This window comes from Aspergillus oryzae, chromosome 3, assembly GCF_000184455.2.
Source record: "Aspergillus oryzae RIB40 DNA, chromosome 3".
Classification (NCBI taxonomy): Eukaryota; Fungi; Ascomycota; class Eurotiomycetes; order Eurotiales; family Aspergillaceae; genus Aspergillus; species Aspergillus oryzae.
In genome coordinates this window covers 404,467-421,032 of record NC_036437.1, presented here as the reverse complement: position 1 = coordinate 421,032, position 16,566 = coordinate 404,467, and the positions used below count along the sequence as shown (strand labels likewise).

General features: G+C 47.7%; 6 protein-coding genes across 6 annotated transcripts; 4 read left to right on the top strand and 2 right to left on the bottom strand.

The window, feature by feature from the left end:
- Positions 1 to 1,003: 1,003 nt before the first annotated feature.
- Positions 1,004 to 2,420, bottom strand: AO090023000165 (arabinan endo-1,5-alpha-L-arabinosidase; the record flags this gene model as incomplete). The annotated part of the gene is made up of 3 exons (XM_023235455.1): positions 1,004 to 1,086; positions 1,344 to 1,522; positions 1,621 to 2,420. The coding sequence occupies 3 exons, from the start codon at positions 2,418 to 2,420 to the stop codon at positions 1,004 to 1,006; spliced, it is 1,062 nt and encodes a 353-aa protein (XP_023090474.1).
- Positions 2,421 to 3,809: 1,389 nt separating this feature from the next.
- AO090023000164 (PX and BAR domain-containing protein) lies at positions 3,810 to 6,020 on the bottom strand (the record flags this gene model as incomplete). Its single annotated transcript, XM_001820690.1, has 6 exons — positions 3,810 to 3,905; positions 3,969 to 4,082; positions 4,169 to 5,224; positions 5,281 to 5,547; positions 5,601 to 5,881; positions 5,930 to 6,020. The coding sequence occupies 6 exons, from the start codon at positions 6,018 to 6,020 to the stop codon at positions 3,810 to 3,812; spliced, it is 1,905 nt and encodes a 634-aa protein (XP_001820742.1).
- Positions 6,021 to 6,187: 167 nt separating this feature from the next.
- AO090023000163 (cysteine--tRNA ligase) lies at positions 6,188 to 9,308 on the top strand (the record flags this gene model as incomplete). The annotated part of the gene is made up of 5 exons (XM_023235454.1): positions 6,188 to 6,319; positions 6,902 to 7,093; positions 7,572 to 7,831; positions 7,871 to 8,219; positions 8,646 to 9,308. The coding sequence occupies 5 exons, from the start codon at positions 6,188 to 6,190 to the stop codon at positions 9,306 to 9,308; spliced, it is 1,596 nt and encodes a 531-aa protein (XP_023090473.1).
- Positions 9,309 to 9,969: 661 nt separating this feature from the next.
- Positions 9,970 to 11,362, top strand: AO090023000162 (uncharacterized protein; the record flags this gene model as incomplete). Its single annotated transcript, XM_023235453.1, has 6 exons — positions 9,970 to 9,979; positions 10,055 to 10,295; positions 10,359 to 10,716; positions 10,771 to 11,060; positions 11,113 to 11,184; positions 11,236 to 11,362. 6 exons carry the CDS (start codon positions 9,970 to 9,972, stop codon positions 11,360 to 11,362), a joined length of 1,098 nt encoding a protein of 365 aa, XP_023090472.1.
- Positions 11,363 to 13,197: 1,835 nt separating this feature from the next.
- On the top strand, positions 13,198 to 14,428 carry AO090023000161 (glycoside hydrolase family 28 protein; the record flags this gene model as incomplete). The annotated part of the gene is made up of 3 exons (XM_001820687.3): positions 13,198 to 13,413; positions 13,472 to 13,888; positions 13,970 to 14,428. The coding sequence occupies 3 exons, from the start codon at positions 13,198 to 13,200 to the stop codon at positions 14,426 to 14,428; spliced, it is 1,092 nt and encodes a 363-aa protein (XP_001820739.1).
- A 1,161-nt stretch (positions 14,429 to 15,589) lies between these two features.
- Positions 15,590 to 16,353, top strand: AO090023000160 (uncharacterized protein; the record flags this gene model as incomplete). The annotated part of the gene is made up of 3 exons (XM_001820686.1): positions 15,590 to 15,880; positions 15,932 to 16,100; positions 16,160 to 16,353. 3 exons carry the CDS (start codon positions 15,590 to 15,592, stop codon positions 16,351 to 16,353), a joined length of 654 nt encoding a protein of 217 aa, XP_001820738.1.
- Positions 16,354 to 16,566: the final 213 nt, after the last annotated feature.

Sequence of the window (16,566 nt, the reverse complement as noted above, 5' to 3'; positions counted from 1 at the left end):
CACCTCTTACAGTCTGTCAACAATGCACATGAGTCACCTTGTAGTTAGCTTTGAACAATGAGGGTCTATCGCCGTGAAAGAAGTTCCTTGTTCTCCATCCACTATTGATTGGTACCCTTTCTTACTCAACTTGTGATAACTCTAGAGAACACCGACCCACCATGGTCTAGCGAAGTACGTTTGTACAGTGTTTATATGGTCCGGTTACACATCTTATTTACCTTCCGCCAACTCCTGATTCAGTGTCTGATCTGGCCCGGACCAAGAGACTGACGTTTCCATTAATGTGATAGTGACATGATTCAGCTCTACAAATGAATTTCTGCAATGTGCACCTAGGTACTGAATGCCGATAGTCCCATCCTGTACACTGTTTATAAGCAGTCCCCGCATTTCCAATACTTGTAGCCCTACCTAGGATCAGATGTCACTTAACTGATCAGTCATTTTTATCTGGGAGACTTACCAAAAAGGGGAGGATCATACGTGGGATCAAGTCTGGCATTCATCGGGGATAGATTGTATTGACTTACACTCTAGTGAATACAAGACGTAGTCATGTGAGGTTCCTCAGGAATGATTGTAGAGTAATTGACTTTCCGAGTGACATTGATTCACACTTAGTGCAGCGGCTGGCTACCAAGATCGATGTAAATGAAGTTTGCCCTCCGCGAGGATAGATACTGCGAGATCGCGAAGGAGTGGGATTGTGGAACTCATAGGTGCTCCTGGAACAAAGAGGATTGGAAGCGCGGTCAGGGTACCTCGGGTTTACATTAAAGAAGGAACTTTGTACTGGGGTGATGAGATACATCATATGGGTTGCTGAGTGCAAGAGGGTAGAAGTTGGGAAAGGCCGGGAGAGGGGGGGGTTTATACTCGCACGCCTAAGGCTCGAAGGCCTTAAGGCTGCAGCTGTATCGGAGTTTTGGGGTTAGTTCATGGGTCGGCTCTACCTCATCTAATATTAGCCATGACAGTATGCTGTAGGGTCAGCCTGTATTTATTGTATAAATAGAGTACACCCTTGATTAAAATCTAGATTAGCGAAAGTATAAAGGCTGTGAGTCGAATATCTATACAAGGCTGGGTATCCAAAATCCAATTAAACCGCTCCCAGGTCAGGGTACTTCCCGTATGACGGGCCAACCATCGACATATCCCAGATAACTATATCCCAGTCGGGCTTCCTATTGAGACATTAGCAATGTGACATGATATGAGAGGCTTAGAGATGGTTCGAGGCCTTACCCAGAAATCATAGCTGAGAGTTGTGTTTACTGTGCTGGTTAGCTTACCGTACTATATAATAACGGAAAGCCCACGGAAGAACAGGGACTCACAGTAATGATAATAAAGAATATCTCCAGTCTCCACTGTTATCACTCCTTGTCCTCCCGGTGCGTAGACGTCATTATTTGAGCCATAGATGAGTTCTCCTCCGCCCTGGGTGAGCTCTTTCCCTTGTTTGTCTACGAACGGACCGTGAGGGCTCTCAGAGCGTCCGACGCGGATACTATATCTATGTTATTGTTAGCATGAACCGTTGTCAAATCAGCACTGAGCACTAGAGTGCCCATAAAGCATAGGGGGATCGAGTAAAATGCCAGCAGGACTTACTCTTCACCTGATGGTGGAAGGTTGTTGGGGTCATAATCGCAGCACTGGCCCCAGCTCAGCCAGAGATAGTAGTACGGTGCGTGGTAAGAGATATAAGCACCCTCAACCGGACGGCGACCGGATGAATCCCGGCAGAGAGGATCGGGGTTTTGATCTTGTGAGTTTACTCGCTCAGTCTTCGGATGCTTTGCTAGATGATGCGCATTGAGTCCAGTGGTGTTGCCGACCGAACTGAAGTCCTCATTCAATGGGACCTGCCATATTCCAGACCAATAACTGCCGAAAACCAAATGTCCTTTATCTCCAGTGACCAGAACTGCAGGGTCAATGGCATTTACTTCATTGAATGGATGCTCGTCCGAACCCTGTCCTGTGCCCGATTGGACAATAGCCCCGTGATCTGTCCATCCGCCTGGACCTGGTGATTGTGATGTAGCTACACCGATAGCGCTGTCGCGACAGCCGGCGTTGCTGACTGAGTAATAACAATAGAAGGTACCCTTAACTTCGATAGTTGTTGGTGCCCAGGGTTTTGCACGGTCGCCTTTGGGGATGATGCTGTCCTTGTCCAGGACACTTCCGATCTGCTTCCACGGTCCGGCTAGGCCAGGTGCTTGATGAATAACGATGTGTTCTCCCACACCATAAGCATAGTAGGCGCCATTAGCGTTGATGACAGTCGGGTCATGGATTTTTAGGTCGGTAGCTTGTGTGTAGGGGGAAGAGGAAGGACTAGAACGCGGTATGCTCCTGCATAAAGAGACCGTGAAAAGAGAGAATAATGTCGCGACGAGGACCATATTAATAAAACCACGATCGGACAACCATTTGGTATCAAGTCCAGCAGTGTTCAGGCTGGTTACGAGAGATAGCATGCTAATAAATGGAGCCCCCCAGCAAGCTCCTCGTCTGCGGCCGGGGGACTCGTCCCCATAATTTCTTTTTTGATTTATTTTTTTCTCTCTCTCCTAGTTCTTTTCTTGGTTGTGCGAGAGAACAGGAAGTATAGCAGCGTCACATAGCCTCTCAGGGTCGCCCGGAAGCCCCCAGGGGCGCAGCATCCCTAGTCTAGAATAACAGGATCAGCAACAGTTTACTCCGATAGGAAACTATTCAGTGGATAATCGGTAATGCGTAACTCCGTTCCCAAACAACCTGGCGAAGCTTCCAAGACAACAAACAGGCTATAAACACTGGGGTGTGGGGCCTTGGCGCCAGAAAGGTACCCGCAACCGGTAGTGGATAGCTCCAAGGGAGGCCCAAATTCAGACACCGATGGAAAAGTCCAGGTCCCTGTCGATCCTGGAGTTCGTGGATAGGCAGGGGATACGCTCATACGTCCATGACAGATCAACACGGATGATCGCCACGGGTAACCTGGATTAGTATCATGTCTAGGGAGAAGGTGTATGTACGGGACTTCTTACCGAGATGTTCATCGGTTGTAACTCTTGCGTGATCCCTGAGAGGAAAGGAGAAAACCCGCACTAGAACCACTCTAGAGGGAATTACGACATCACTCAAACGATTGCAGAAAGGCAATGCACTTACTAATATAGTAACGTCGGCGTTGGTGATCACCGAGAGTTTCGACGTTCGCATAAGGGATGCTTCTCCCATAATTGCCTCACGAAGTGGAGCCGTCTCCTTGCTCCGGACTTTAAAAATTTGACTCATCCATTGATGCGCACTGCTTCCCGGACACATAAGAGCTGCAGCTTTATCTAGTAAATGGTCTGAAGATCTTTATGGGCGGGTGCCTGAATTGATGTATGAGATTCCATGCGGAACGCAACCATGGAAATAAATAGGGTAGCGTATATCATGTGCGGCTTGCCACTCTACTGTTGGATGGCGCCCGCAAGAAACAACAAAATAGAATATACAACATCTATCGCTTCGAATTCTACTGTAATTCGGTAGGGGGTGGATCGATGAGGCTACATTTGACAACATCGCCTCCGAGGGATGACTGATCTGCAAAATGATCAACGGATTTTCGGTCGATCTAAAATAGAGGACAATCATTGCGCCCAATATCAATCAATCATACATCAAGGTAGAGCTCATGGATCATATAATTAGAAATCCACCAACGCCGAGTAGTCTCACTCTCTGAGTGTGATTACCGGGGGAACAAAAGGCCCGATGTAAAGATAAAAGCCATAACCTCGCACACTACAAGGGGACTAGCGGACGACGATCTTGTCCACTTCATCCTTCGCCTCGGTCCATGTCTCCAGGTTTTTCCGGGCCCAGTCCAAATGGCATCGAGCATATGCGACCTACAGAAAATATCTCAATATTAGTGTTTCCCTCAACCATGAGTTGCATTTGTCGCTCCTTACCATGTAACGTCGCAGATCAGCCTCCTTATCCTTCTGGAATCGCTTCAAGTCCTGCAAGACCCCCGTGCTGGCGTCTTTAACGTCCTTTTCCGAAACCTCCAGTGCTTGCTCCAACTGTGCATAATATATTAGCAAAATAGATATAGGGGAAGGGGGCAAGGATGATCATGAAATTAAAAATGGAGTGTCGCTAGACTCACCTGAAGCAAACTCTCCTTTGTTTTTCCAATTTGATCTCGTCGCGTCCTCTCCGGGTCAACATCAACGAACCCGTGGACCGCGTGACTGATACGCCCAAACAACTTGTTCGTCATGAATGTCCCGCTGGCTGACTTCCGATGTGCTGGAGAGGAGGATGTCTCGGGCCTTCTCGATGGAGATGCTGCGGGTAACGACGCTTGCGAGCCGATCGACTCGCCGTGGGTAGGAGGAAAGTCTGAATCGATAGAGGTAGTGTCTTCCTGACCACTGGGGCGCACATCTGCTCCATGACTTCCCGGGCCGCTGGTAGCGGAAGATGTAGATAAGGAGCGTTGCGATCTCGTCCCTGATCCTTGAGCTGACGTCCGATTCAGGTACTGTTCAATACGCTTTGCTTCCAACTCGCTCCGTTCCAGAGAATCAAGCAAGGTCTTTTTCTTCGCTAACTCATCCCTTGTCATTTCTTCCTGCACCCGTTTCAGCACCCGGTAACGTAGAACACTACGAACAACGCTAGCGAACTGTGCGCTTTCCCTCATAGGCTCGGCAAAGCTTGCGCTTAATGCGTTGGAGAGCTCCTCAGTTTCGATGTAAGATGTGTCTGCTGCCTGGCCAATTCGCTCAATCGCTGCGGCTACTGTGGGTGATTGTTCGGATAGAGAGAAGCCATTGTATCGTGCTCCAAGTTCCATGAGGTCAGCTGACAATGAAGACAAATGTGACACTGTTCGACGATTGACTTTCTCAATATTCCCTTGCAGTAGCAGCTCAAGCTCCCTTGTAGATGCCTCGAAGTTGATGAAATACGGGTCCAACTCTTGCTCGCTCAATTTGCGGGATTCCGGAGGGAAGCGCCCTAGAACATCGGGACTTGGCGTGTCCACTGGGGGAGGCGCAGCCGAAGCTGTAGGACCAGAAGTACCCTTGAGCTTCGCGGAAGAAGATGGTAGCGGTAGCCAAGCGTGTGCGGCCGTAGGGTTGGCAGGGTCTAGGGGAGGTGCTTTCAAGTTGTTCTTGGGTACCGAAGATGCGGGGTGAGAATGAAGAACCTCACTCTATACATAAATCAGCATTTGAGCGTCGAGCTCGCAGGTGCTCGCTGAATACATACCCAGCTAACATTAGGATCTAGGAATCTCCACCAAACGCCGTCCTCACGGACTTCCTTCATTCGGCGACAGCGGTTCAAGAAGACAGCCAGCATTCGCTTTCGGAGCTCAATTATTGCGGTATCCTCCTTAGCCTTGGTAGGCTTAGCGGCATAATCTGCCATTGTATGTTTCTCCGGGATGGGCGGAATGATGAGTGTGGGATGGAGGTTGACGAGAGTCTGTCGCAGAGAGGCGAACTCAGAGTACCGTCGCCGGACTTCCAGATCCTGCATATGTGAGTCAAATCTGTAAATGCTCTCCGAGATGCATCATAACATACTCCAGTTCGTATGGTGTACACGATAAAGCTTCCACCACCCTCATGGTTCTTCCCGGCATCGGTGATGAGGATCGGCATCTCCGGGTTCTCATAAAGTATTTGTTCTATGCGGCTATCGTAGGTGCTCTTCCGGTAGTAGCCATGGCTGGCGGGCTGGCTGTCATATCCTTCATTTTCCTCATCGCTAAAATCCTGCGGATGTGAAAGGTAATCGTCGGTCGGATCCTGGGTTGACGCCTTGCTGGAGGGGGAGGGAGGAGTGTATTCGCGTTCGTAGAGAGCTTGCAAAGGTTAGACTCCGCGCCAATGAATTGAGCAGTGAGCCTTACTTGGAGAAAGGTTCGCCGAATGTAAGGATTCGGAGAGACGGGCTTCGGGATCAAATGCGCCGTATGGATTGTTATCCTCGTCGTTCCACATGGTGCTGGGAGACCGGAGGCAGGGCAAGGCAGCCCTGGCAATCTAAGAATCCGAGACAAACGAGCAACTCATAAACAATAACCAGTCCGTCGAAAGAAGAGTTATATAGGAAGCCAAATTAAGCTATTACTAAGTTCAAATCGTTGTGGAGAGAAGGAAGCAGTGAGATGGCTGAGCTCAAGGCATCAATAGCTGGAACCGCGGGAAAGTCACCGCCCGCAACAATTCGCGGGGATTCAACGTCACTGACTCCGGGGAGCCACAGGAACCAAAACTGTCATTCTTATCGGTGTGGCTTAGTGCGTTATTCCCGATTGGGCCTCATAATGAGTGACTTGAGGTTCCACCACTTGTACTTTGATCTGAATGTTAATGCAGAAACTGACGCCTAACACCGAAGATCGTCAAGCATCCTCGAGGAGTTCCGAATCTATCAATGAAACCCAATGTCCTTTCACATTCCCACATGCATATAGACTGTCTTGAAATTCCTCAATGGTATGAGATGAGCTTTGGTGCATATACCCACTCTTGAAGCAATGCTATGTAGTATTTTGATGCTCTACTTATTTATGATCACGTCATACTTTCAAGTGAGAGTCCTGACATGCCTACAGTTTTACGGTCGCTCACCGTGGAGTGGACCTCGACAAAAACCCTTCCGTAATGGGCATAGTACATATTTCCCTTGAGGCGGGGCATCCCTAGTTGTCACGGCCGACCACATATGTGTTCTCACCACAACCAACTCGAAACCTCCATACTCTCCTTATCGTGGATTGCCATGGATCCCCACAAACAGCCTTCCTGGAGGCAACCACAAGCACATCCAGAGAATAATTTCACCTCTGACGGTGTGGAACTCTCTGACCCGATCCAAGACTCCCTTTATTGCCCTGGACCCAAAGGGCCGCAAAGTAACATGGTATGCATGTGGCCCTACTGTCTACGATGATGCACATCTTGGCCACGCAAGAAATTACGCCAGTACGGATATCATTCGTCGCATTTTGAAAGACTACTTCAAATTTGATGTAGAGTTTGTCATGAACATTACCGACGTGGATGATAAGGTAGGACATGTTCATTGTTTAGCAAGTTTGACTCATATGCTGCCTGGGGGCCTCTATTTAGATCATTGTCCGAGGATGGCAACAGCATTTATTCTCCGAGTTTCTTTCTTCACATCCGGATGTTAACGCCGATGTACTGAACACCACACAACTAGCATATTATGCTTACATCAAGAAAAACCTGCGATTGATTGATGAGGAGACTGAGCCAGAGAAATTTAGAACCGAAGTAAAAAGGGTATACGGAGGGGTTCTGAAGGGAGGGACTTTAGAAGGCAACAAGAAACCTGGAGATGCTGAAGCAAAGGTTCGGATGCATGTTAGGACTGTTACCATTGCAGCTGCAATGATTTCGCGAGTAGCCGAGATGTTCAGTCAGGGACCTGGTGAGCAGCCCAAATCTCTTGAAAATGAGATGATTACCAGTGAAGCTTTCTATGAGGCAACTCAGGATGTCATCCTTCCTTACCTTGACCAGCTCAGAGGTTCAACTGTGCCAGGGGATGCGTATGAAATTTTCACAAAACTCACGAAGAAGTATGAAGAACATTTTATGCGCGATATGAGAGACCTCAATGTGCTTGATCCAGACGAAATAACAAGGGTCACCGAATACGGCCAGGAGATTGCAGATTTTGTGGAGAAAATTGTGACAAATGATTTTGGCTATGTGACGCTGGATGGCTCTGTTTACTTCGATATCAAGTCTTTCGAGAAGGCCGGGCATCCATATGCACGGTTAGAGCCATAGAATAGAAACAATAAACCTTTGCAAAGAGACGGCGAGGGGACGTTATCTCATGCTGTCGAGAAAAGGTCCCCTGACGACTTTGCCATTTGGAAAGCATCACGTCCAGGTGAACCTAGTTGGAAGAGCCAATGGGGACAAGGCCGACCGGGTTGGCATATTGAATGTTCTGCAATGGCCTCCAGCCGACTAGGGAGCCAAAATGATATCCACTCTGGTGGAATCGATCTTGCATTTCCCCACCATGATAATGAACTTGCCCAAAGTGAGGCATATTGGTCAGAGAAGAAGCAGCAATGGGTGAATTACTTTCTACACATGGGACATTTGTCAATACAAGGGTCAAAAATGTCAAAGTCACTGAAGAACTTTGCCACTGTTCGGAGTGCCCTTGACAAGGGTGACTGGAATCCTCGAAGCCTGCGGATTGTTTTTCTCCTAGGAGGTTGGCGGGATGGGGTTGAGATTACACCCGAACTTATTCAAACAGCATCCGCGTAGTAAGATAAGCTTAACAACTTTTTCGTCAAAGTCAAAGATTCTTCTAGCCAGGGCGTTGCACCAGATGGGTCATCTGACCCCATTATATCCTTGGCACAAGCTCTGGCCACTGCGAAGGAAAAAGTCCACGAATATTTCTGTGACTCTTTCGATACGCCCAAGGTTATGGGCGTTATCTCCGAGTTGATTACCACTTTCAACAACGTCGACCAAAATGCTAACCCCAACGAAGTGCAAGAACTAGCCCAGTGGGTAACTCGAATTGTAACTATCCTCGGCCTGAATGGAAAAGTGTCCCCTGAGAGCTGTGGAATTGGCTGGGAAGGAACTGACATCCCCGAACCGGCAAAACAATTTCTTTATCCACTCTCAGCGATGCGTGACGCCTTGCGTGAAGCCACGAAATCACAAGGCGAAGTAACGCATCAGCAACTCAAAGCTATCACCGCGGAGACAATTGTAGATGAGCGCCTAGTATCTCAGGCGTCCAGGCCATACTTCCAAGTTTTCAGAGATTTCCACGCCCGGATATCTCCAAGTAACTCGGAAGACACACCAACGTCATCCAAGGAATTGCTTTCCTTGTGCGATCGATTACGAGATGTTGAGCTCTTTGACCTTGGTATTTATCTTGAAGATCGCGAGAATAAACCTGCATTAGTCAGGCCTGTGACTAGGGATTTATTGCAGTCTCGCGAAGAACATGCGCGCAAAATGCTACTCAAGCAGCAGGAGAAGGAAAAACAAGAAAAGCTTGCCAAAGAACGATTGGAAAAGGGAAGGCTCAGCCACCTGGACATGTTCCGAACCAGTGAATTTAGCGCTTGGGATGAAGATGGGATGCCGACGAAAGACGCAGTTGGTGAACCTATAAACAAAAGTAGAAGCAAAAAGTTAAGAAAAGGTTGGGAGCGGCAGAAAAAAGCCCACGAGGCTTGGGTCGCAAGCCAACGCACAGACTCTTAAGTCTGGGAAAGTAGGTTTATGAAGCAGCAGAAAAGCAAGTCCATAGAAGTTTTATACCAGAACTAAAGCCATTGGTCGGGATCTGAATAGAATGACCAGGGGTAATCAACTGTTCGGAGATACAGCCCAACAGTCTGCAGTTATTGAAGGGATAGGGATTGGGGCTCTGTAGCTTCGACACGTGAGCTTGTCACCTGGGTTAATGTGCTGAGCTGCAAACTTGAGAGCGTAGATGTCTGCAAGCTATAAGAACGCCACGTAAATGAGTCAATATTTCCCGCTTAAGAGGTGTTGTGCACCTGCCTGAGAAACGCCAAGCGTGATCCGTGATTCAGTTCGCGGCTAGGTTCATGGCGGATGGATGAGGAGCAGTCGAGCTGGTCGCTTGGCACTTGGGGTGGGTTGGGAAAGAAACTAAAAGGAGAACAAGGGCGAAGTGAAAGAGAAACAAGAAAGGGGCGAGGTAGCCAGCCACCCATGGAAGTTGCGGGACAGACATCATAGACGTTGTGTATATTTACCTACAACATTAGGTTTTATAGGCATCATCACTATGATAACACTAAAGTCCCTTAATGTTCGTAACATAGCGGAGCTTCCATAAGAAACCCAACGCGGACAAGAATTGGTCTATCGGCTCGTCGTACAACCGTTCTACGCTATGGTAGCCTGTGATTCTCCTAAAGATTTATGTAGGAACTGACTTGATATTATATCTGATATATATGTCACGGTTCTAATATAAGCCGCACAGAGTTCCCCGGCCCCGAATATCTGGCTCGTCGTGTATACTACTACGGTAGTCGATCTAGTCCACTATAGTCAGGAACTGCCCACCACCTTTGCGTTTCTCATCTCTCGACTCATCATCGTCAGAATGAGGACACGCTGGATATTCACGGTCGCATTACTCGTAGCCCCTTTGGCGCTTGGATCGATACCAGCGACGAAGCTAATTATCGACACGGATCTGTTTAGTGATGTTGAGTAAGTCTTTGTTGAGGTCTTTCGTTTCATATTCCCCGCCCGTTGCTTACTCTCTCTCCTCAGCGACGCAGCCGCTCTTTTGGTGCCGTGTGACCATCCAATGGCCACGCCAATAGGCGTCATGATCAATTATCCGTCCAGTTATAGTGCCTTGGCGGCCTCCAGTATTCTCGGGTACTATGGCTACTCTGACGTTCCAGTTGCCCTCAAACAACCGTTTTCCAATGATACTTTCCTCGACACCTGGTCATACCAACTTGGGGAATATGCAAGCAAAGTCGCATACAACTGGCGACATACTGCATCGATGCCATGGGGAGACGTAAGTAGTGCGTGGGATCCCGTCGAGCTGTATCGCAAGCTCTTATCTGAAGCGGGTGATCACAGTGTGACAATTGCCAGTATCGGGTTCCTCGACAACGTGAGTACTTTGCTAATGCCCGCTACCTGAAGAAGTGGCTTAAATATTTCTCAGCTCTCTGAGCTTCTTTCATCCCCCGGGGATACATACTCTTCGCTCTCAGGGCATGGCCTGGTGAAGGCGAAAGTGAAAGAACTCGTCATCATGGGCGGAGCATACCCGTGCGGATATGAGTACAATTTCTACGGCAGCAATGCTTCTGCAACTGCTCATGTAGTAAACACTTGGCCGGGGCCCATGACATTCTCTGGTGGTGAACTTGGGGCGACCGTCTACTCGGGGGCGCGGTTGACCGTAGAGGGCCCTGTCAGTGATCCAGTCAACGCAGCTTACCGGTGGTACACGTATGTAGCTTCCTGTTCAACAAATGCGATCACTTCTAACTGACCCTTACAGCGGATACAACATATCTCGGAGCTCATGGGATCCCCTTACCGTGTTATATGCCATCGACGGATTAAGTAACATGTTTGTTTACGCAAATAAAGGAGGACATAACTATATTTACCCAGATGGCAGAAATGAATGGTTGCCAGACAGCCCTTTGTATCCACAGAAATACCTGAAGCTGCGAATGTCTGAAGAAGAAGCTGGTGAACTTTTGGATAATATTTACCTTGATACGGCGACAAGAGCTGCAAGGTGATAATGAGCGATGCTTTTTGAGAACTGCCTGTTTAGAGAGACATAGCTAGGCTGTGACCAACACACAATTCACATAGTTGTCTGCTGCTTTTATGTACTAAATGTGTAGCCGTGGGTCAGTGTCAGATGACTCTCATATAGTTAAGGCCATTCGGTAATCGTCCTGGTCAATTAACTTTAGCATCAATGGGTAGAGCGGAAATTGCCAACTGATGTAGGTTTACTCCGTTTATCAACCGGAGTAATGAACCAAAGCTGATGATCCTGTTGTAAAGTAGGGGGCGTTATTGAAGCAACGTTCATTTCAGGTTCAGGGCTGCCTGCTGGGCCCATTAGATCCAAAGCTTGACTTCAAGTTGTATCGCATCGACCATCCGCGTGCCTGCACAACCATCTAGGGCCCACATATCTTGGTCTAGTCTCTGATAGATTGTGGATAGCTTTTCTACCGGAACCTCGGCCCCCACATGCCTGCTATTTGAAAATTGCGAATCTTTGCAGAGTAGCTTTTCATTAGTGGTAGACACAGAATACAGTGAAATATGTTATAGTCCCTTTGGAATTGAATCTTTGAGGGTTGAAGGGTGTCGGGTAGCGGGCTAATACCCCAAAATGGGTGCTCCGTCTGAGGGTATGACCGACTGATGGCCGTGTTACTATTCAAGTTGGTATATCTGAAGTGATAATCGGCATACAGAGGTAGTCACAAGTGTAGTAACACACTTAACAACTATGTACTGTCGATGTGATATAGCACATATGCATCAGGGGTACATAATTTGCGTTCGCACGGCCCTAGGCAACTAAGTTGATATGATATATATTAGATGAAATTTCTCCAGGGGATAAACAGTAGTAATCAGGTCAGAACCAATAATCTATCATGGTTCCTGTAAATCAGGACGCTAATAACTGCAACGGCCAGGTAAAGATTGAAGAATCGTCAGCCCTGCTGCTTGGATCACTACCCATCAATCAGACAGGAGGATGACAGGAGCACTGCGAAAGTGCAGTTAGGCAGCGATATCAAGTCAAAACACCAACGAAGGTAGGGTCAGTAACCGACATTGATCTAGGTAGTTTAATTTATCCATGTATCATATGTAGGATCTAGTCCCCATAATATGGACACATCTCAAGAAATCCCGCCAATCGCACAACGCAGCCTTATTGCATAGCATTTGCAGGGTCAGTCCGGCACTGCTCGGAACGTGTATCTGGATAGTTTTTTCCGGCACTTGAATTGAAGTGGAAGTGATCGGCTCAGGGGTCGGATATTATTGCCTGGGGCCAGATTACGTAGATTGAGCGGAGACTCCTGACTCTCTTTCCGATCACGCCAGAGGGTCCGGCAAGGCTGTCCCGTTTCATACCCGGATTACTGTTTCAATCGCTGTCTTTTCAACCTTCCGAAATGTCGAATCCTGTATGTTCCATCCCCATCTCTGTCAATTGTACATGGTCTAGATAGCTACAAAGGAGATAAATATCATAGATCAATGCTAAGATGACCTGAGAGAGAAACGTAGATGAATTGTCAGTGCCGATTGGCGGATGAAATCGCAGCTAAGCTTTTTTTGCCTACGCGAACCGGAAGCTTAGCCTAGACTCAAGCCACCTGTTTCAATCTCAGACATTTTCTCCCGCCAACGAGATATTCTGCTCCACCGGGTTGTATTGCAAGATAGAAAGGGGATATGAAAAGAGTCTTGGACCCCTACGATGTCTTCCTTTCTCTCAGCATCGTCTCCATCAACCCTCCATTCCTTAGTCTTTCTTTCAGTCCATATTTGAAGGCGTCTTGTTGACCAAGTCCCTATCCATTCTTTCGGAAAAATGCAGCTTCTTCAATCTTCCGTCATTGCCGCTACTGTCGGCGCTGCGCTGGTCGCCGCAGTCCCAGTAGAACTCAAAGCCCGCGACTCCTGTACTTTCACCTCGGCTGCCGACGCTAAGTCGGGCAAGACCTCTTGCTCAACCATCACTCTGAGCAACATCGAGGTTCCCGCTGGTGAAACCCTTGATCTGACCGGTCTCAACGATGGCACCACTGTATGCATAGATATCTAATCATATTCCTCTTGGTTAATGTATACTAAGTCATATCTAGGTCATCTTCTCGGGTGAGACCACTTTCGGCTACAAGGAGTGGGAGGGTCCTCTCATCTCCGTGTCCGGAACCAACATCAAAGTCCAACAGGCATCCGGTGCCAAGATTGACGGAGACGGATCCCGCTGGTGGGATGGCAAGGGTGGCAATGGTGGAAAGACAAAGCCCAAGTTCTTCTACGCCCACAAGCTGGACTCCTCTTCCATCACCGGCCTCCAGATCTACAACACCCCCGTCCAGGGCTTCAGCATCCAGTCGGACAACCTGAACATCACTGATGTTACCATCGATAACTCCGCTGGTACCGCAGAGGGCCACAACACCGACGCCTTCGATGTCGGCTCTAGCACCTACATCAACATTGACGGTGCCACCGTGTACAACCAGGATGACTGTCTCGCCATCAACTCTGGATCGGTAAGATAGCACCACCCCAGTTAAAAACATTTTATTCCTTCTTTACTTTTCATTCTTCGACCACCTGCTAATACCCTGCAGCACATCACTTTCACCAACGGCTACTGTGACGGTGGCCATGGTCTCTCCATCGGTTCGGTCGGTGGTCGTAGCGACAACACCGTCGAAGACGTGACCATCTCCAACTCCAAGGTTGTCAACTCCCAGAATGGTGTCCGTATCAAGACCGTCTACGATGCCACCGGTACCGTCTCCAACGTCAAGTTCGAGGATATCACTCTTTCCGGTATTACCAAGTACGGACTCATCGTTGAGCAGGATTACGAGAACGGCAGCCCCACTGGTACCCCTACCAACGGTATCAAGGTCTCTGATATCACCTTCGACAAGGTTACCGGTACCGTTGAGAGCGACGCTACTGACATCTACATTCTCTGTGGATCTGGCAGCTGCACTGACTGGACCTGGTCCGGTGTTTCCATCACTGGTGGTAAGACTAGCTCCAAGTGCGAGAACGTTTCTACTGGTGCTTCTTGTTAAATACGGACGCACGGGCGCAGTTCAGCCGGCCATTGTGATATCTATTGTTCTTGGTGTTGATGCTATTTTATGGCACTGACTGTTTAATCTAGCTTTACATAGCTACTAAACAATTCAATTCTTTTACATATTGTGCCTGACGCAACTTCTTATTCCGTACAGTATTTCTAGAAGGCGAAACAAGAGGGGGAAAAAGAAGTTATGTAGACTTCTAAACTAGTATCTCGTTTGACGTTCATAGGGGATTTGTTCTTACTCATCGCGAATCGGTAACCCAAGCTCGGTCCAGTTTTAAGGCACCTTTCAATGCTTGGTCCCGCTTAGGCGCCGGGGAGCGCCTTGGCACGTCCCCCTTCCTAAGAACGTCTCCGTTGTTGCTACTAGTTCTCCAAACTTGCACATGAATACCTGCCGTTCAAGTTCTTCAATCCCGAAAATGGAAGTGTTCTGAAGTCGAATACGCGGCATGTTTCCTAAATTGCGACACCAACCTTGGTCGTTGTCACCGATGATCGCCCCACGGCTTGACACGCATCGGCGCTTCGAAGAGGAAAATACGCCATACTATGACCCAAACCGTTTCTATCCTGCAAAACTAGACAGTGTCTTAAACGGCAGATATCAACTGGTAACAAAAGTTGGCTATGGTACCAGTTCGACGATATGGCTTGCTCGAGAGCTTAACCAATTTGTGTCTCTCCGCTCATACGGCCTGGTTGTCACTGATTTAATTAGATGGCGCTGGTCGCGAGATAAGTACGTAGCTATCAAGATAAACACCAGTACCCATCATTCGCGAGAGGATGCAGCTCAAATGAGCTTGACATTCTAAATCAAATCGACGAAAAAAACCCTCAACACAAGGGATGGCAATTCAACAGACACCTCCTCGATTCCTTTTATGTGGAATTTGATTCAAGAAAGCATTTGGCACTTGCTTTTGAGCCTTTACGTGAGCCTCTATGGCTATACCGGGAAAGGTTCATAGGGGACGTTATTCCTTCTAGTGTGCTGAAGATCATTCTTCAAATGATCCTCCACGGATTAAATTACCTTCACTCTGAGTGTCACATCATCCATACCGGTTAGCCTCTGGATAGATATACCTGCAATAAAATGAAAACAGACTAATTCCGGTCAGACTTGAAACCAGACAATATAATGGTCAAAGTCGAAGACCCATCGATCCTTGAGGAATCTGCGAAAGATGAATATAAAGACCCCCTACCTCAGAAGATTGGCCCTGATGGTCGCACCATCTACCTTTCACGGAATAATTATGGACCCACTTTAAAGACTACTGGGATCATCACCATTACCGATTTTGATCTTTTTGTTAATGGAGATAGACCTAACAACGGCTGCATCCAAGCAGAAATATATCGGGCACCAGAAGTCAATTTGGATGCTTGGTTTACTTACAGCGCCGATATATGGAGTTTAGGGGTGATGGTATGGTCAACTAAATCTCTACATGTACTCTGCTTACTTTTTGATAATCAGCTGTGGGACCTGCTGGAAGGTAAAAAGCTTTTCAAGGATGTCGATCCTCTCCATGACCAAGAATACAATGAGCCGAACCACCTTGCATATATAACTTCATTATTAGGACCTCCACCGGAAGATATCTTGGCTAGAGGAAGGAGAGCAGGACTATTCTATACAGCAGATGGTAAGCATCATCATATTCTTTGTCCAGTCTCCGTAACTCATGTTGACGTGATCCAATAGGGACTCTGAGAATTGAAGCTCGTGTGCCGGCAACATTCAAGTTTGAGAATCTAATCAGGAATATACATGGTGATGACAAAAGGATGTTCATTGAATTTGTGAGCAAAATGATTAAATGGCGCCCAGAGGAACGCAGCACCGCCAAAGAATTGCTGGAGGATCCTTGGCTTTATGCGGATTTTGACGATGACTGAGCCATCTCATCTATTGTCTTTTAATAGCGCACTTTTTACGATAGACTGTTTGGTGCGGTACCGGAGTACTTGTCAGTTTCTATTTATCAAGGTATTATACTTCGATCAGTGTCCTCTTCTCAGCCATTACCATTTAAATTAACCCCGGGTGACTAGAAACCGCAAGTTTAATGTAATACAATTCTACGTAGAAAAGATCTGTGGAATACAGAA